Below are 21,638 nucleotides of genomic sequence, written 5' to 3'. Positions count from 1 at the left end.
GCTTTTATTTATTATTCTTTAATTTTTACAAATTTAGACAAGTAATCAAAAAGTACTAAAAAGTAATTAGTTACATTACTTTGATAAAGTAATTGAAAAAGTTAAACTACCATTACATTTTAAACAGGGTAACTTGTAATCTGTAACCTATTACATTTCCAAAGTAACCTTCCCAAACACTGTAAATGTAACTGTAACAAATGTAACAAACAATGCTGTTCTTTGAATTTATCCCCCCGAAAAAACCTGAAAAAAAAAATATTCTCCGCTCTTTTCAACATCAATAATAATCTATTAATATGAGCACAGAGATGTTTAGTTCTCTGGTGAAAAGAAAAGTCATGATTGCCTCCAAAGGCAGCATTTGTTACAAAGAGACTTTCACTGATGCACTACTTAAAAAAGCCAAATCTGCAACCTTTAACAAGTTAAACAATGCAAAAGTTGAAACACTATGGATGGAAAATTATTAAAAAAAATGTTGTTTATTTTTAGCAAACTGATTTTGATATTGATAATTGCTGGTTTTGCCTGGTCTTCCAAGTCCGTGGTTCTCGAAGTGTGTACACTCAACTTTGGGACACAGCTGTCGGGTCACCATACTTGGCTGTATGACACATCACTTTTTTTCTTATCTCCTCTCTCCAGTCCAGCGTGTAATACCTGTAATATTCTCATCCTCACAGTAGTGACTACTTTTTGATGAAAAGCAGGAATATTTGGAGGAGTATCATTTGAACTGAGATCTGCTGCTGTGAAGATGTTTGTTAAAGAGGAGAGTGAAGAGAACACGAGTGAACCAGAAACCTGGAGAATAAAACACGAGGAGCCAGAAACCTGGAGAATAAAACCCGAGGAGCCAGAAACCTGGAGAATAAAACACGAGAAACCAGAAACCTGGAGAATAAAACCCGAGGAGCCAGAAACCTGGAGAATAAAACACGAGGAACCAGAAACCTGGAGAATAAAACACGAGGAACCAGAAACCTGGAGAATAAAACCCGAGGAGCCAGAAACCTGGAGAATAAAACACGAGAAACCAGAAACCTGGAGAATAAAACCCGAGGAGCCAGAAACCTGGAGAATAAAACACGAGGAACCAGAAACCTGGAGAATAAAACACGAGGAACCAGAAACCTGGAGAATAAAACACGAGGAGCCAGAAACCTGGAGAATAAAACACGAGGAACCAGAAACCTGGAGAATAAAACACGAGGAACCAGAAACCTGGAGATTAAAACCCGAGGAGCCAGAAACCTGGAGAATAAAACCCGAGGAGCCAGAAACCCGGAGAATAAAACACGAGGAGCCAGAAACCTGGAGAATAAAACACGAGGAACCAGAAACCTGGAGATTAAAACCCGAGGAGCCAGAAACCTGGAGAATAAAACCCGAGGAGCCAGAAACCCGGAGAATAAATCCCGAGGAGCCAGAAACCCGGAGAATAAAACACGAGGAACCAGAAACCCGGAGAATAAAACACGAGGAACCAGAAACCCGGAGAATAAAACCTGAGGAACCAGAAACCCGGAGAATAAAACACGAGGAACCAGAAACCCGTAGAATAAAACACGAGGAACCAGAAACCCGGAGAATAAAACACGAGGAACCAGAAACCCGGAGAATAAAACCTGAGGAGCCAGAAACCCGGACAATAAAACCCGAGGAACCAGAAACCCGGAGAATAAAACACGAGGAACCAGAAACCAGGAGAATAAAACACGAGGAACCAGAAACCCGGACAATAAAACCCGAGGAACCAGAAACCCGGAGAATAAAACACGAGGAACCAGAAACCCGGAGAATAAAACACGAGGAACCAGAAACCCGGAGAATAAAACACGAGGAACCAGAAACCCGGAGAATAAAACACGAGGAACCAGAAACCCGGAGAATAAAACACGAGGAACCAGAAACCTGGAGAATAAAACCCAAGGAGCCAGAAACCCGAAAAATAAAACCCGAGGAGCCAGAAACCAGGAGAATAACCAGAGGCCGAGAGAATAAAACCCGAGGAGCCAGAAACCTGGAACATAAAACGAGAGGAGCCAGGAGAATAAAACATGACAAAAAAGGAGGTTGGTGTTTATTCTGCATTCATCTTTAAATAATATTTGTGGTACATACACAAATCCTTTATGCAAAAATAAGACGTTAACTATCATTAAATTGTCTTAAAACCATGTTTTAAAATTCTTCTGGAAATGTAACTGCACTGACACTGAGGAGATTTAATTCTTACTTTAGACTTTATTTTTGCTTTTTGAAAATCAAGAAACTGTATTGAACTCCGAGCCTGGGAGACTGTATAGGTTTTACGCTAGTAGTAGAAACCAGCGTGGTAAAGTTAGTTTTAGGTTCAATGTTCGCTAGACATTCGCTTTCGTGTGCCACTACTTTAGTCGTCAGTCCTACAAATATAACACAACCACGATTAGTTTTAACATTATGCAATAACTTTATATCAACGTTAAAATATTATTTAAAAACAGCCTAAGTGTATTGTAGCAGCAAATTTAAACCAGAGAAAGCTTTGACTTGCTATAGTGGCGCTTGATGTGTAAGGGACCGTCTGACAATTCCACCGATTGGGTTTAAAACGTCCAATGTATTTTAACTAGCGTGACTTCTAACATTTTAAATAAAACATTGCCAAACTGTAAGGCATGTATAACTCAAAGTGATTTACTACAGGTGGGATTTTGCCAATACCTTCCTTCATATATGCAGTACAGTACACAATCATGTTAAAAAAACTACTCTTTTTAAGCCTTTTGTTTTACTGGGACACAGGAAGTGTCCTCATAAACCATGTTTATATTGTACTACCCATGACATTATAAACATTTTTGTCCTCATAAACCATATATACCTGTATACACAAATAAATAAATAAATAAATAATAAATGACTAAATATGAATATAAATAATGTGCTGTAGAATCAAAAGCCACTAGGAGTGTACTACAACCTTTAGAACATGAAAAAAGAGAATTAGGTGAATTTTGATAAATTAGTTTTCTATAAAAATATTTGTGTGCTGTACAAGCTGTAAAGGTGTTACTGTGAAAATGTAACCTTTAGTAAGTCAGTCTGGTCACTACGAGTGTACAACAACCAAAAAAAAAAAAAAACACTTTTGGTGAATTTCAGTATTTGTTTTTTCTAAGAATAATTATGCACTGTTTGTACAATAATGGAGATATTGAAGTTTCTCCTGTAGTAAGTTAGTCTTGAAGCTACAAGTGTACCACAATCTTTGAAACATAAAAAACCCTTTTGGTAAATTACAGTAATTGTATTTGATAATTATGTACTTTTTGTACAGAAACTGTTTGAAGTCAGTCTTGCCACTAGGAATGTACTAACCTGATCCCAAAAAAGTTGGGACACTGTACAAATTGTGAATAAAAACAGAATGAAATGTGGAAGTAATCAAATAATAAGTTTCAAATTTCAGTATTTTATTCAGAATACAACATAGATGACATATCAAATGTTTAAACTGTAAAAAAAAAACATTTTGAGGGAAAAAATAAGATTTAAAATTTCATGGCATCAACACATCTCAAAAAAGTTGGGACAAGGCCTTGTTTACCACTGTGTGGCATCCCCTCTTCTTTTTATAACAGTCTGCAAACATCTAGGGACTGAGGAGACAAGTTGCTCAAGTTTAGGAATAGGAATTTTGTCCCATTCTTGTCTAATACAGGCTTCTAGTTGCTCAACTGTTTTAGATATTCTTTGTCGCATCTTCCTCTTTATGATGCACCAAATGTTTTCTATTGGTGAAAGATCTGGACTGCAGCCTGGCCATTTCAGTACCCGAATCCCTCAATGCAGCCATGATGCTGTAATTGATGCAGTATGTGGTCTGGTTTTGTCATGTTGAAAAATGCAAGGTCTTCCCTGAAAGAGACGACGTCTGGATGGGAGCATATGTTGTTCTAGAACTTGGATATACCTTTCAGCATTGATGGTGCCTTTCCAAATGTGTAAGCTGCCCATGCCACATGCACTCATGCAACCCCCCCCCCCATATCATCCAGGTTCAGTCCCAGAATGAGTCCTGTGTGAACAAAAGCCAGAACTAATGCCGTAAAGGGTGTGTTGTAGCAAAAATGTAGCCAATTTTTTACTCCATGTGTATATAATCAGACATCAATGAAGTATAAGAAATTTTTGAATCTAACATTTTTCAAAATGTGTAAAACTACGCGTTTCGGCAATGATAATCAATTTGTCGTGTACACTTTCTGACAAGAGAAATTTTAACTTTAACAATATGAAAAGATCTGCCTACTTGCAGGCACTATTCTGCCACGTGTTGCATAATTTAAAATCAAGATTTATCTAAAAAAATAAAATGTGTATAAATGTCCCTCAAAAAAATGTTGTGGAGGATGAGTTCATCAGTCATGGACACTTTATTTTTCGACTATTGTATCGTTAATATTATACATGAATATTCAGTCTGTCATTTTTCTGTAGTGTGAAAAAATCTAGCAGAATATCCATTTACTTTTTACAGAATATTTTAATTCTAATTTGTTTGAATTACAACATGAGTTCAGACACAGCTGGACGCATTGCGGTAATGAGAATTTCAGCAGAAAATGCAATCAAATGCAAAAATTTATTTCCTATGTTGAAATACTCTGTGTGTAAGGTAGAGAACAGTATTGTCTTTATTATGATGTTTTAATGTTACTAAATTTCATGTTTAATATTTAAAATAATTAATGCCATGGCGTTTCAACAGATTCGTGAGATTGACCCAATCAGTGATCTGTGATGTGTAATTATTCGAGTTCAGTCAGATTGTATTTGTCTCAAAGTGTTCAGTGTTTTATGTGTGTGTGTGAATCAGTGACCAAACTAAACATTGTTTCTCCCAATGATATGAATGTAATATGTTATTTAAATTGTTAAATTAAAGAAAGTAATCAAAGAACAAACCTTGTTTGCTGGAGCTGTCAGTGTGTAGTGTTTCTTTACAAAGTGATATCACCAACTATTGACCTGTCAGCATAATGCAGTGATTTTAGTTATTTTCATTGCAGTGTGTTAACAAAGGACAGTTTTGACATCGTTTTCGTACACAAATATTGTATCCTCTTATTTTTTAAATTTACCATTTGATTTTCATTCTTTTTTTATAGGCCTAATGAAAGAAGAAAGGCAAGATCTGAATGAGGTGGAGGAGAAATATCAGGATCAGAAAGATCAAGATGTCAATGGCAAAAAATCAGTGAGTTCCAGCATTAAAACAACAGAAGTCAAGAGGCCTTTCAGCTGCTCTCAGTGTGGAAAAAGTTTCATATATAACAGTAAACTTAAGACTCACATGTTAATTCATACTGGGATAAAGCCTTTTAGCTGCTCTCAGTGTGGAAACACTTTTGCACGCAAAGAAAGCCTTGAGAAGCACATGTTTATTCATACTGGAATAAAGCCTTTCAGCTGCTCTCAGTGTGGAAAGAGTTTTATACAGAAAGCTAGCTTAAAGGATCACATGTTTATTCATACTGGAATAAAGCCTTTCAGCTGCTCTCAGTGTGGAAGGAGTTTTACAAAGAAAGCTAGCTTAAAGGATCACATGTTTAGTCATACTGGAATAAAGCCTTTCAGCTGCTCTCAGTGTGGAAGGAGTTTTACACTGAAAGCTAGCTTAAAAGATCACATGTTTAGTCATACTGGAATAAAGCCTTTCAGCTGCTCTCAGTGTGGAAAGAGTTTTACACGGAAAGCTGGCTTAAAGGATCACATGTTTATTCATACTGGATTAAAGCCTTTCAGCTGCTCTCAATGTGGAAACACTTTTACACGCAAAGAAAGCCTTGAGAAGCACATGTTTATTCATACTGGGATAAAGCCTTTCAGCTGCTTTCAGTGTGGAAAGAGTTTTATACAGAAAGCACAACTTGAGAGTCATTTGGTAACTCACACTTCAGATAATCCTTTCAGCTGCTCTCAGTGTGGAAAGAGTTTTACAAATAAAGTAAGCTTAAAGCATCACATGTTAATTCATACTGGAATAAAGCCTTTCAGCTGCTCTCAGTGTGGAAAGAGTTTCATATGTAACCGTAATCTTAAGAGGCACATGTTAATTCATGCTGGGATAAAGTCTTTCAGCTGCTCTCAGTGTGGAAAGAGTTTCATATGTAACCGTAATCTTAAGAGGCACATGTTAATTCATGCTGGGATAAAGTCTTTCAGCTGCTCTCAGTGTGGAAAGAGTTTTACACTGAAACAAGAGCTTAAGACTCATTTGGTAACTCACACTTCAGAAAATCCTTTCAGCTGCTCTCAGTGTGGAAAGAGTTTCATATGTAACCGTAATCTTAAGAGGCACATGTTAATTCATACTGGGTAAAAGTCTTTCACTTGCTCTCAGTTTGGAAAAACTTACACAGAAAGGAAACTAAAAGGTTAATTTGGTAACCCACTCTTCATAAAAGCCTTTCACCTTGGGGAGTTAAAGTAAATGACTGTTTTTCTGAATGACTGTCATCAACTGGATCACCTCAAGGATGTGTCCTCTCCCCCTTATTATTTATCTTGTACACAAAGACTGTAAAAGTAGTTTTAGAAATAGGCATATTATAACATTTGCTGATAATTCCATAATTGTTAGCTTAATGAGTGAGGAGGACTCCATGTTTGGCCCTGTGGTTTATGATTTTATTATGTGGTGTCAGAATGCTTTCTTGAAACATACTGTAAAGGCACAAAATTTAATTTTTCACCGCTGGAGGGCGTCTATTCAAAATAAGCCGTCTAAGTGAAACAAGGCCAACGAACCTTGACACGCGTATAGCTTGAAAGCTTTTATTATGCCAGAGTTGATCGCTTCCACTGCTTCCAGTTGTGCGTATGAGAGGTAAAGCAGCGCTGTTTTAACATACTAGATACGTTTGAAAGTCCTGTTATAATGCTACTCTGTGTGGTCGTCACCAGTCTATTAAAACACACAACATTAAAGCGTCTTTGGTGTTTCCATGTTTTCTACAAAACAAAACCAGAAATGGAGGGGTTAAGAAGTAATTGGCAGGTGACACAATAAGACTATGGCCACTGTCCGTGTAACTAGTTTTAAACATTCTTTGAAACATTCGGGATAATGTAAGTACACAAGTCAGCAAATTATATAACACTTCTAGTGGTTTTGGGATATTGTAATCTTACATATTGTGCATTTAATGTTTATAAAACTAAGACGATGAATATTGATTTTAACTCTTGGATGAAATCTATTTAGTGTAAGCAAACAAGCATTAATGGAGTAGGTATCGAGAGTGTACACGTTTTTGGGCACTGTGTTGGATAACAAATGCTTATTTTCTCCCAATACTGAGGTTTTGTGTAAGAGGGGGCTGCAAAGATTGTATTGCTTGCGGAAACTAAGGTTATTTAATGTGGACAAAACATTGATGTGCATGTTCTACAGATCCTATATTGAGTTACTGTTATCTTTTTCACTGTTGTGCTGGTTTAATTCTCTAAAAGTGAAAAACATGAATTGGCTTGATTGTAAACCAGGGAAGTAAAATAACTTTCATTTATCCCCTCAGTTGTGAAGTTTTTATAAATTTAAGTTAATAACTTTTTAGGAAGGAAATGTATTGTGTTTTTGTTGTTTATGTGAAATTTTTGATTGCTGCAACCAAATTGCCTTTGGGAAATAAATAAAATGAACTGAACTGAACCTGCTCTCAGTGTGGAAAGTTTTTTGTGTGTAAAGGATACCTTGAGACATTTTAAAGGAGTCATCGGATGCCCATTTTCCACAAGTTGTTATGACTCTTTAGGGTCTTAATAAAAAGTCTATAACATACTTTAGTTTAAATTTCTCAATTGTAGTTTAAAACAACACAATTTTTACCGTCAAAAACAGCTCTGTTCAAAGTGACTTGTTTCAGTGCAGGTTCCTTTAAATGTCAATGAGCTGTGTTTGTACAAAAGGCCTGGATATTCTTGAATGTCCCGGATAATCCCAACTAATCAGAGTGCTCGATGCTACCACATCATCCCGTGCTTCTGAAGAAGTGAAGAGCAGCTGCGTCACTCGTGCGAGAATGGAAAGTCCGCCAATTTTCGGACTTCTAATACTTATTAATCCACGCTGAATTGCCATTAAGTTGTGGTTTACATCGGGTTACTGTGTGCGTGCATGTGGAAAAGTGAGTGTAGATTATATATATTTTCCATGATTGAGAAACCGTCCGTTTGTTCCAGTTCATAATAGCTGTTGATTAGCACCATCCTTACTGTATTAATCTTCTTATTTAGTATATTTCTAAGTATTCCTACGTTCTGATTCAGTACGAGATATTTATATATACAGTCGTGGCCAAACGTTTTGAGAACTACATAAATATTGGAAATTGGAAAAGTTGCTGCTTAAGTTTTTATAATAGCAATTTGCATATACTCCAGAATGTTATGAAGAGTGATCAGATGAATTGCATAGTCCTTCTTTGCCATGAAAATTAACTTAATCCCAAAAAAAACCTTTCCACTGCATTTCATTGCTGTCATTAAAGGACCTGCTGAGATCATTTCAGTAATCGTCTTGTTAACTCAGGTGAGAATGTTGACGAGCACAAGGCTGGAGATCATTATGTCAGGCTGATTGGGTTGGAATGGCAGACTTGGCATGTTAAAAGGAGGGTGATGCTTGAAATCATTGTTCTTCCATTGTTAACCATGGTGACCTGCAAAGAAACACGTGCAGCCATCATTGTGTTGCATAAAAATGGCTTCACAGGCAAGGATATTGTGGCTACTAAGATTGCACCTAAATCAACAATTTATAGGATCATCAAGAACTTCAAGGAAAGAGGTTCAATTCTTGTAAAGAAGGCTTCAGGGTGTCCACGAAAGTCCAGCAAGCGCCAGGATCATTTCCTAAAGAGGATTCAGCTGTGGGATCGGAGTGCCACCAGTGCAGATCTTGCTCAGGAATGGCAGCAGGCAGGTGTGAGCGCATCTGCACGCACAGTGAGGCCAAGACTTTTGGAAGATGGCCTGGTGTCAAGAAGGGCAGCAAAGAAGCCACTTCTCTCCAAAAAAAACATCAGGGACGGATTGATCTTCTGCAGAAAGTGTAGTGAATGGACTGCTGAGGACTGGGGCAAAGTCATATTCTCTGATGAAGCCCCTTTCCGATTGTTTGGGGCATCTGGAAAAAGGCTTGTCCAGAGAAGAAAATGTGAGCGCTACCATCAGTCCTGTGTCATGCCAACATTAAAGCATCCTGACACCAATCATGTGTGGGGTTGCTTCTCATCCAAGGGAGTGGGCTCACTCACAATTCTGCCCAAAAACACAGCCATGAATAAAGAATGGTACCAAAACACCCTCCAAAAGCAACTTCTTCCAACAATCCAACAACAGTTTGGTGAAGAACAATGCATTTTCCAGCACGATGGAGCACCGTGCCATAAGGCAAAAGTGATAACTAAGTGGCTCGGGGACCAGAATGTTGAAATTTTGGGTCCATGGCCTGGAAACTCCCCAGATCTTAATGCCATTGAGAACTTGTGGTCAATCCTCAAGAGGCGGGTGGACAAACAAAAACCCACTAATTCTGACAAACTCCAAGAAGTGATTATGAAAGAATGGGTTGCTATCAGTCAGGATTTGGCCCAGAAGTTGATTGAGAGCATGCCCAGTCGAATTGCAGAGGTACTGAAAAAGAAGGGCCAACGTTGCAAATACTGACTCTTTGCATAAATGTCATGTAATTGTCGATAAAAGCCTTTGAAACGTATGAAGTGCTTGTAATTATATTTCAGTACATCACAGAAACAACTGAAACAAAGATCTAAAAGCAGTTTAGCAGCAAACTTTTTGAAAACTAATATTTATGTAATTCTCAAAACTTTTGGCCATGACTGTATATATATATATTGTACATCATGTTATTGCTGTATGTAGGCTATTTGGAGCTGATTTTGATCAATAACCGTGTCCCTGACATAATTTTCCACCCTGTTAGTACATACTTTCTCGCCTTCCAAAACCGACTGCAATTAGTGATGTCTGATTCGTGAACCAATCGTTCAATTCAACCGGTTCTTCTTAGTGAACTGCTGTGAAGAACGAACTGAAGATGAACACCGCGCTGAGCCAGACATGCCCACTGCTGGAGCAGTTCTCGTTCTCGAGTCAAGATCCGGTTACATCGGTTTTCGGATCAGCAGTACACTGAACCCAGAATCGTTTCTGTCGGACGCGTCCGATTTGAGAACAGATGAGCTGATGATACTCCGCATGCGTGTAATTTAAGTATCTTGTTAAACATCGGAAAGTGTGATAAAATAACTATTTTGCTTTTTTTTTTTTTTTTTTTTTTTAAGAGGAATGTTTCTAATCTGTATATTGTAGATAATGTGTAGGCCAAAGGGGTTTTCAGGGAAGTTGGAGAATAATTAAGACTCTATGTTTACTAGGAATAAGGGATGATTTATGAAATATCTGTACTGTATTTATATACTGTATGAACCAAAAACCGTTTATTTCGGATGCGTCCGATTCGAAAACCGAAGAGCTGATGATACTGCGCATGTGTGATTCAGCGTAAAGCCGACTGACACCGAACAGATTCTTTTGGTGATTGATTCTGAACTGAATAGTGCGTGGATCATGGTTTCTGCGCTGATGACACCTACAGTCATGGCCAAAAGTTTTGAGAATTACATTAATATTAGTTTTCAAAAAGTTTGCTGCTAAACTGCTTTTAGATCTTTGTTTCAGTTGTTTCTGTGATGTACTGAAATATAATTACAAGCACTTCATACGTTTCAAAGGCTTTTATCGACAATTACATGACATTTATGCAAAGAGTCAGTATTTGCAGTGTTGGCCCTTCTTTTTCAGGACCTCTGCAATTCGACTGGGAATGCTCTCAGTCAACTTCTGGGCCAAATCCTGACTGATAGCAACCCATTCTTTCATAATCACTTCTTGGAGTTTGTCAGAATTAGTGGGTTTTTGTTTGTCCACCCGCCTCTTGAGGATTGACCACAAGTTCTCAATGGGATTAAGATCTGGGGAGTTTCCAGGCCATGGACCCAAAATTTCAACATTTCACTTTTGCCTTATGGCACGGTGCTCCATCTTGCTGGAAAATGCATTGTTCTTCACCAAACTGTTGTTAGATTGTTGAAAGAAGTTGCTGTTGGAGGGTGTTTTGGTACCATTCTTTATTCATGGCTGTGTTTTTGGGCAGAATTGTGAGTGAGCCCACTCCCTTGGATGAGAAGCAACCCCACACATGAATGGTGTCAGGATGCTTTACTGTAGGCATTACACAGAACTGATGGTAGCGCTCACCTTTTCTTCTCCGGACAAGCCTTTTTCCAGATGCCCCAAACAATCGGAAAGGGGCTTCATCGGAGAATATGACTTTGCCCCAGTCCTCAACAGTCCATTCACTATACTTTCTGCAGAAGATCAATCTGTCCCTGATGTTTTTTTTTTGGAGAGAAGTGGCTTCTTTGCTGCCCTTCTTGACACCAGGCCATCTTCCAAAAGTCTTGGCCTCACTGTGCGTGCAGATGCGCTCACACCTGCCTGCTGCCATTCCTGAGCAAGCTCTGCACTGGTGGCACTCCGATCCCGCAGCTGAATCCTCTTTAGGAGACGATCCTGGCGCTTGCTGGACTTTCTTGGACCACCTGAAGCCTTCTTTACAAGAATTGAACCTCTTTCCTTGAAGTTCTTGATGATCCTATAAATTGTTGATTTAGGTGCAATCTTAGTAGCCACAATATCCTTGCCTGTGAAGCCATTTTTATGCAACACAATGATGGCTGCACGCGTTTCTTTGCAGGTCACCATGGTTAACAATGGAAGAACAATGATTTCAAGCATCACCCTCCTTTTAACATGTCAAGTCTGCCATTCTAACCCAATCAGCCTGACATAATGATCTCCAGCCTTGTGCTCGTCAACATTCTCACCTGAGTTAACAAGACGATTACTGAAATGATCTCAGCAGGTCCTTTAATGACAGCAATGAAATGCAGTGGAAAGGTTTTTTTGGGATTAAGTTAATTTTCATGGCAAAGAAGGACTGTGCAATTCATCTGATCACTCTTCATAAGATTCTGGAGTAAATGCAAATTGCTATTATAAAAACTTAAGCAGCAACTTTTCCAATTTCCAATATTTATGTAATTTTCAAAACTTTTGGTCACGACTGTAATTTATTTACTTTATATCTTCAAGAATTAAATCCTTGTATGCACATTATTGCTGTTACTGTATTTGGGTGTGTTGTTGCTAAACTCAAATGTAAACTATTCATGATTATGAGGTTTTTAACTGACTAAAGTTATGATTACTGACTTTATATATTTGAATGTTTGATAGACGTGACGCCATTACGTCATCGCCAATGACGTCATTATGTCGAGTGTAAACGAACCGATGAACCGGTTTTATCAACCGGTTTATTGAATTGAACCGTCCGAAAGAACCGGTTCGCGGAAAAGAATCGAACTTCCCATCACTAATTACAATTTCATTGAGACCATTTTAAAGAAGTTACATAATTTATTTTTCCCACCGGAATTCATCACTACAAACTGATGTAAGCTTCAACTCTCACTCTTATTTTTTTTTATATGTTATCCTGCTTGTCCCACCCTTAAAGTTCCACCCTGTTAGGCTATATTATGGAGAATGTTTGTCCTATCAATTTTTTTTTAAAACAAATCTGATATAGTTAAACAAAATACTGTTATTTTGTAGAAGGTTAGTTAGCTAAATGTTGATCACTTAATGAGCTATGGCTAATTAAGCTCAACATTCTCCACCATCTCAACAGTAAAGGCACTCCTGTAATTAGTAGTATATTTCCAGCACATGCGTTCAGGTCAGGGTTGCCAGGTTTTCACGACAAATCCTGCCCAGTTGCTTCTCAAAACTAGTCCAAAACTAGCCCAATCGCCTTACCAAGGGGTTCCCCGATTAAAAATTGCGTCCCGGGTTTAAAATACACTTTTTTTGGCGGGGTTGCCTTGGTATAATCCGTATTTTAGGGGCTAAACATCACAGTATTGGGGTCGCTTCAACCCGCGGACATGAAAAACAACCACGGACTTGGAAACACTGGTTCAGGTGGAGCAGCATTTACTACACAGAGCCGTAGTTCACGGACAAGCTACACAAAATCACTTTCAAAATCGGCAATGAATCGCCTGCGATTTTGAAATCTATTTTGTGTAGATTGTCCGTGAACTACGGCTCTGTGTAGTTAAGTCCAACCAGTGTTGCCACGTCTGCAGTTGTTTTTCATGTCCGTGGGTCGAAGGGACCCCAATCCCAATAATGTGATATTTAGCCCCTAAAATGCAAATTTTACCAAGGCAACCCTGCCAAAAAATGTGTATTTTATAGCCCGGAAAGAAACATGATGGGGCTAGTTTTGAGAAGCAATTAAGCAGGTTTTGTTTTGAAAACCTGGTAATCCTGGTCTGAAAGCACGTGCTGGATATATTCTAGGAGCTCTTTTTTTCATGAAAATCCCTTTGATTTATTGCACGGCCCTAGTATTTAGTGTATATAACAAATATATGTTATATACGTGTGTGTGTGTGTCCGGCATTAAACTGATTGAGATTGAGGAAGCTCGCTGTCATCAGCAAAATGTGCTGCACATGTGGATTATACTTTTCGGGAACCGAGTTAAACATAAATTGTAACCATTAAACTCCAAGTACAGTGTCCCTGGGAAGCCCAAACAAAGATTGTTGGACTCCGAGATGAAAATAACAGCGGTTCGACGACATGGCGACAAACACAAACGCAACTCTTCCTCTTCTCCGTCGGAGAGCAACAAGGCCACACCCCCTTTGTTGTGTATTGATGTGGGCGGAGGTTAGTCAAAACACTGTTTTAGTGACGTCATTACTGCAGGAACTAGATGGATTTAGTCCAAACGGGTCGTTTTTTGTAGGCGAATTCTGTTAAATATCTCGCTTGGCATTGAACTTTGAGCTTTAGAATTTTACAGATATTATTTATACTCTAACAACAACATTACACACTAACTAAAGTTTAAAACATGAGATCATGAAGAACGGGACCTTTAACTTCATCTAGCCTAGTTTAAAAATATATACGGTAAACAAGACCGTGAGTGAGTCGGAGTTCACAGCAATGATATAGAAGTAAACTGTGTAGAGTTCCGTGGTGCATAGGCTGTCAGCGACGCCAACAACGATTGTTTTTCATGTCCGCGGTTTGAAGCAACCCCAATACCAATAACGTGATATTTAGCCCCTAAAATGCGAATTTTACCGAGGCAACCCTTCCAAAAAAAAAAAATATTTTAACCCTGGGAAGCAATTTTTATCGGGGAACCTCCTGGAAACGTGATTGGGCTAGTTTTAGACTAGTTTTAAGCAACTGGGCAGGATTTGTTGTGAAAACCTGACAACCCTGATCTGAACGCACGTGCTGGAGATATACTGGTTTAAAAAACTACTTAAAGTATAAAAGTAAAAGTAATGTAAGGAAAGGGAAAAAAATGCCATTAAGAACAAAAGCTTAGGCCGCACCACAGGGACCTATTGTGCACTACCCCACCTCCTCAAAAAACATTTTTCTAAAGGCCATAGGCCATAATGACTAATATTATATTAAAATATTTTTCATATCTTTTTTTATATTTTTGTTTTATTTTTGTTTCATATAAAAGTTGTCCATTTAGGACATGTCATTTTTTCATTAAAGACATTTTAATTAAGGAGTGCCTCGGCTATCAGAGATTTCTTTTCTCTACACTGCCTTTTTAAAATATTTTTCATGTTGAAAAATTTGGGATGCACTACGCTACCTGTTTCAGCCGCATATATGCCCATTAAAAATAAACGCACTTTAGTACGATGCAAATGCATTAAAGAACTAGATATATGATGACCAGTTGCTTATTAATATTGTACTAGTGCAAAAAGTCAAACTTCAGAGGCATGTCATCAATAACCTTTAATGGAATGTAAATGTACATCCAGGCTTAGCTGCAGGAATCTGCAAGGGCAATGGACAAGAACATTGGTGCAGGCTTAGTAACAATTACCCTTGTATGGTGGTCTATATACAATAAACATTATAGTGCTGTCAAAATGAATGATTAATCCAAGTGATTAATCAAAAACTAAAAATGAAAAATAACTCATAATCCTGATACCTTCTTGATTGATAGCTTCCTGTATTCGCTACATACGTCTGCTATGTCCAGTGTTGGGGGGTAATGAGTTACAAAGTTGGTATAGCCTACTTATCACAATATTGTCAATCGCGTCCTCAATCGCAAACAATAATTTATTCAAATGTCTCGCTACCGAACTACCTACAGTAGCTTAATATGTGGAGGATGAAGAGAAAGCACCCATTTGGTAAAAAAGCCAGTAGTGAGAAATAATAACTTTTAAGTAGGGTCCTGTGCCATTTCAATACTTTTAAAATGGTACCAATGCATAAATGGTGCCTGAACCATTTCTCATTTCCCAAGTTGTGCTTCCCTTAATCTAAGGCTAATAAATGTATTTCACAATCTGGGTCATTATTTAATACAAAACCACACATAATTTTCTACTGTATCTCTGTCACTCACTCAGATATTTAGTTAGGATGAGTTCTGTCTGTCACAGTCTTTAATCAGTTCTGTTAATTACTGTATGGTCATTCTTTATAAGGTAGCAACAATGTCGTTTGTAAAGTACAGTACTGTGCAAAAGTCTTAGGCACATTAGTATTTTCATCCCAAAAAAGGGTTTTAAGCCAGTTATTTATTGTCACGATCGGTGTTACAGAGAACACAGGAGAGAGAACCAAGTGCGGGTATGATATTTATTTAAAGGGTAATCCAAAGGGGTAAACAGTCCAGGCAGGGTCAAAACCAGAATATCCAAATCCAACATAAACAAGACACGAAGACAAGGCAAGGCAAGGCAAGGCAAGATGACGGACATGAAATAACCTCAACATTAAACAAGGACTCCGTAACACAGACTCAGACAGACCGTGTATAAATACACAGAAGGATAATGAGGGAACAGGAGACAGGTGGGGAACAATCAATTACTAAACAGGAGGAAGGTGACCAAATAAGGGAACAGGAAGTGATAAGGAGAAAGACCCCTCTACGGAGCGGCTCCCAGACGCTCCACGACAAGACACGACACAGACCAGGAGGGAGGCGGACAGGTGGAGGCTCAGTGGGAGGGACGGAGGGCCAGACTCACTTAGGGGAACAGACAGAAACATAACAGAAACCAAGAAACACAAAACAGAAATCCATAAGGATATCATGTGGCGCCCCCCAGGGTGGAGCAGAAGACCACCACAGCCGTGTGGTCAAGGCGGAAGCCCCCCATGGCGGAGCAGAAGACCACCACAACCGTGTGGTCAGGACGGAAGCCCCCCAGGGCAGAGCAGAAGACCACCACGTCCTTGTGGACGAAGCCAGAGTCCTCCAGGGCGGAGCGGAAGACCCCCACAGCCGTGTGGTCAGGGCGGAAGGCCCCCAGGGCAGAGCAGAAGACCACCACAGCCATGTGGTCAGGACCAGAGCCCCCCAAGGCGGAGCAGACCTCCGTGCGGCTGGACCAACGGGACGACAAAACTCTGGTAATCCCCTGATGTCCTTACTGAACTCCAGAAGATTGGTGCTGGCCTGACACTGCTCATGAAGATCATTAGTGACTTGTATTTGCTCATGAAGATCAATGGTGACTTGTATTTGCTCATGAAGATCACTGGTGACTTGACTCAGTCCTTGAAGATCACCGGTGACTTGACTCAGTCCTTGAAGATCACCGGTGACTAGCCCTGACTCTGAAAGGTCAACGGTGACTAGCCCTGACTCTGAAAGGTCAACGGTGACTAGCCCTGACTCTGGAGGATCAGCGGTGACTAGCCCTGACTCTGGAGGATCAGCGGTGACTAGCCCTGACTCTGGAGGATCAGCGGTGACTAGCCCTGACTCTGGAGGATCAGCGGTGACTAGCCCTGACTCTGGAGAGGTCACTGGCACCTGACTCGACTCTGGAGAGTTCACTGGTACCTGACTCGACTCTGGAGAGTTCACTGGCACCTGACTCGACTCTGGAGAGTTCACTGGCACCTGACTCGACCCTGGAGCGTTCCCTGGCACCTGACTTGACCCTGGAGAGTTCACTGGCACCTGACTCGACCCTGGAGAGTTCACTGACACCTGACTCGACTCTGGAGAGTTTGGAGAGTTCACTGGCCCCTGACTCGACTCTTGAGAGTTTGGAGAGTTCACTGGCCCCTGACTCGACTCTGGAGAGTTCACTGGCCCCTGACTCGACTCTGGAGAGTTCACTGGCCCCTGACTCGACTCTGGAGAGTTCACTGGCACCTGACTCGACTCTGGAGAGTTCACTGGCACCTGACTCGACTCTGGAGAGTTCAATGGCACCTGACTCGACTCTGGAGAGTTCACTGGCACCTGACTCGACTCTGGAGAGTTCACAGGCACCTGACTCGACTCTGGAGGGTCAACTGGCCCCTGAATCGACTCTGGAGGGTCAACTGGCACCTGAATCGACTCCGGAGGGTCAGCTGAGACTCTCATCCTGTGCAGCGGCGCTGGGCAAGCAGCCATCTTGGCCCATGACTCTGGCTAGGCGGCCATCTTGTACATCTGGGGTTGTGGCGCTGGACTGGTGGCCATCTTGTGCCGTGGCGCGGAACTGACGGCCATCTTGTGCTGTGGCGCTAGGCTGACGGCCATCTTGGGCTGTGTCGCTGAACCGAGAAACCGACTGCTCCCTCGTGACCTTTTGTAAACTGTATTTATGACAAAGAACTGCACAGATACAGATATTCTAACAATCTATCGATAAACACATACCTTGTATCCTCTGTTTGTGTTTTAGTCCGCTCGCGCTGCTCCGCCATGGTCTGCGGATTGAAGAGCACGCTGAAAGATGGAGAGGAGACCGGTGTGACGCCGGTTTCATATGAAATTTAAGGGGACTGACTCTCAGGCGATCGCGAATTTGTGTACAGTTTACGGAGCTAAATGCTACAGCCCCGCTAAAAAAGGCTAGCGACGCCCATGCTTCTTGTGTACATTTCGGAGAACCAGGACAAATTTCAATCGATCGCTCAGGCATTTAAAAGACACCAAAATCTGCTTCCTCTTATTCGGTTCGATGCATACCTGTTCCATACCCAGCCCTTCTTTTAAGGAATATATTTTTTGATAAACGAACCCAAAACTGGCTATGTCCTTGCTGGAGTGTGATGTGATTTGTTTCATGTGCAGGTGCGATGGATCACGTACAAACCAATAGGGTGTCAGAATGGTATATGTTTATACTTCTCTTCCAACCACAATCAAATTCACTCCATGCGGATGGCGCGATTTATCTGCATAGGTTTTTTTTTTTTTGAATGGTGACAAGCCGGAATGAAACCAAGCCAAAATGAAATAGCAGTAGCGAAGCTATTTTTAAAATGTAAGGAGTAGAAAGTACAGATACTTGCGTGAAAATATGAGGAGTAGAAGTAAAAGTGGGCTGAAAAATAATTACTCAAGTAAAGTATAGATAAGTATTTGTACTTCGTTACTTGACACCTCTGCCTGTTTGAGCAATCATCTTATACATATATTCGACCAATTTGTCAAGTCTGCTTAGGAAAAGTAATTATTATACCAGCAAACTCAAAATTGGATTAAAAATGAACAAACTAAGCTATAATTACTTTGTATTGTAGGTTTGGATTGTTATATTATTTTATTTATAACAGGGTTTTATTTATTTTTAAAATAACAACACACCATATATCCTCAAGAAACAGTAACAAAAACACAGTGACAGAAATGTCAGAAATAGCGTATGGGTCGGTCACGTGATTAAGGAACGACTCGACCCAAAGACTTGTCAGACAAAAGGTGAGGTAAGCTAATCACAGACTGAAGAACCAGGTAAAAAATTAATTAATATTTTCTGTATCTTATAGCATTTTAGTTTTGTATTGTGATAGAGCCATAACAACATTAATAATTTTGTAATATTTTTTTGTTTATGTTAAGAATGGTTATGTTTTCGAAAAATGTGTATTTTGTATTATTTGTATTTGTATCACGTGACTTTGACTAGTTACATACGAATTACGTATGCGTAAAAAACTTTGAAGAAGTATACGGAAGGAAGGAAGGAAGGGTTGGAACTAGACAGTCTTTTTACCGTGAAAATTTCTTGTTTTTGAAACTGGAATAAGTGTAGACTTTATTTTTGAATTTATTTTGTAATGTAACAAGACAAAGAAAAAGTAACCATTTTCAAGCAAAGTTTTTGATTCACGCGTCAAATCCTTTGTGCCACAACTTAATGGAAATGGTGAAGAATAAGCCTTGGATCGCCATTACATATTGTTTATAGTGTGATCAACATTTGCATAGGGGATGGGGAAGTAACACGTAACATTTTAATTACATTGCTAAAATGATCGAAATGACTCAAAAAAAGATTCGTTCATTTTGCTGAACGAGACTCAAAAGTCAGAGTCAGTAAAATGATCCGAACTTCCCATCACTAATTAGGGCTAAGGGCTATGGTTAGGATAACTCAAGGGCTAGGGTTAAGGTAAGGACAACTGAAACTCAACTCGACACTTCAAAAAAACATAATTCACAATGACAATACTTAATGATCACAATTAAACATTAGTGTACCTAATATGTATCATGCATGTGACAGTTATACCTTATAGAAAGTAGAAAGTACACCCCCTCACAAAAAAAGGGCTGCTGCTTGATGTCGTGTTGGTAGTAAAAAATATTGTGGACGTGATAAAAAAGGCAGTAAATTTATCTCTATGATTCCTGAATATACCTGTGTGTTTCTTTGCACAGGCCAGGTGCACCCAGGATGCGATCTTCCCAGATGTCCTTCACTCCAGCGCTGGGACACCACAGACCCTGGGTGAATCCACAGCGGAGGACCCGAGCCAGGCCCCAGGCGACGACTTCTCCCCCTCCGTTCTTTTTGATATCTCCACCCAGAACCGCTTCGCTCCCCTCCGCGAGATAGGTTGCGACGCTGTGATCATCGGAGACTCCATCGTGCGACACGTCCATAGGCGTCGATTTCGGGGGGGACGGGGGGGACGTGTCCCCCCCAGATTTCGTCGTGAGTCATTTTGTACCCACCACTTTTTTTTTTTTTTTTGAAAACCTCGAGTTCAATTTAGCCGTTCTGCTGCTGCGCTGGCTACACGCTTTTCTGTTCATTAAAACTGCAACAACTGTAACATTATTATCTCTATATTACTATCGCGCTTCTTTTTTTTAAAGAATGTTTTTCAAATGAGTTGACAGCAGGGGCGTTGCTAGGGTCTTGATACATTGGGGGCTTAGCCCAGACCCCCCCACCCCCAGTTTGGTAACTTGGAAGCGTTGAGCATTAAACACTTCTTTTACAGCATTCAGGTGCATTTTTTGTAGCATTTTAAATGATAGGTAAAAAGATAAAATGCTTTATTTGTAGAACTGTAACAGCTATTCACTGAAACACAAATAAATAATACATGAATATTAAAAAAATTAATATAAAACTATATATATACTGTGTATATAGATATTTATCTTTCTATATTTATCTATATCTATTTATCTATCTACACACACACACACATAAATCACTCCAACAGTCTGCTTGTATAAGTCTGGAAAAGGAACTATAGACAGTGCAGGTCCAGTAAGGAGGCCATTCAACAGACAGTAAACACAGGCACTCTGTATAGGTGTCATAAACATAAAAATCACTCGCGCCTGACGCGCTATTCGCGTCCGGTGTGAACGCACCATAGTCACCTGACTTAAAGTTCAATGATATGAATGAAACAATGAATGAGTTGTTGTTAATTCTCCATTTTCACTGTATGTTTCATTAAAAAAACGGCAGCAAAACAGCGATTAAAAGCCGTTTAGCTCGCATCTCGCGAGATGAGAAAAGTGACATCGGTTGCTATAGGTAGCCTATCAGACAGAAAAGTTGATGCTAGCGATGTTAGGATTTCCTAACCTGAAATAAAAAGAATGAAGCAACATATGATTCCTAAAGTTATTTAGTATCTGCTTCGGTAATACCAATTGGGGAAAATCCTATCTTAGACTCTTTCTGTAATACGGCCCCTGGTATTCTAGCTAGCTATCCATCTGAGGGGAATAACGTTAATTTACACATTGTGTTTCAATCGCCAAATCAGATGTATAGGCTACTTCATCTACATTCTTCACGAGAAACGGATTATGGCTCACAAAATGGATTAGTTATAGGCGAAATAGTAAGGTCCCACGTACTTTATATATACAGTACATGTTGCACAGTGCATTAATACCACAGTAAGTACAGGGCTATGTACGTTAGACCAGGGTTTGCTAAAGAGCCTTCACCGACCTGAGCTTAATGATGAGGGAACGGCGCCAGTAGATAACTCTTCTTGCCTCCTTATTTTACTTTTTAAAAAGTGTCTAATGTCCATAGCTACCACCAGAAGCCACAAACAACAATGACAGTAAAGCCCAAAGCTCTTTCTCCTCAGGCGCGCACTCTAAGCTGTAACCATAGTAACTTTGATCTGCTTGA

At 39.8% G+C, this 21,638-nt stretch overlaps 2 protein-coding genes across 3 annotated transcripts in view; both read left to right on the top strand.

Moving 5' to 3' along the window:
• LOC132156835 (gastrula zinc finger protein XlCGF57.1-like) overlaps positions 1-7,718 on the top strand; it is a 295,441-nt gene extending 287,723 nt beyond the window's left edge. For both annotated transcript variants that reach the window (XR_009437505.1, XR_009437503.1), the window contains exon 4: positions 6,432-7,718. The gene's annotated coding sequence lies outside the window, so the exon portion shown is untranslated. The remainder of the gene's footprint in view (positions 1-6,431) is intronic.
• Positions 1-21,638, top strand: part of LOC132156758 (zinc finger protein 431-like) — a 45,960-nt gene that overhangs the window by 4,240 nt on the left and 20,082 nt on the right. Inside the window, exons 2-3 of the mRNA XM_059565804.1 lie at positions 687-2,078; positions 5,163-6,378. Of these exons, the coding sequence (XP_059421787.1) occupies positions 761-2,078; positions 5,163-6,376 (2,532 nt within the window). The 5' untranslated portion in view covers positions 687-760 and the 3' untranslated portion in view covers positions 6,377-6,378. The remainder of the gene's footprint in view (positions 1-686; positions 2,079-5,162; positions 6,379-21,638) is intronic.

The sequence above is a fragment of the Carassius carassius genome, chromosome 1 (assembly GCF_963082965.1).
Source record: "Carassius carassius chromosome 1, fCarCar2.1, whole genome shotgun sequence".
Taxonomy (NCBI): domain Eukaryota; kingdom Metazoa; phylum Chordata; class Actinopteri; order Cypriniformes; family Cyprinidae; genus Carassius; species Carassius carassius.
Note: the sequence above shows the minus strand (reverse complement) of the source record. Positions and strands in the feature narration are given on the sequence as shown.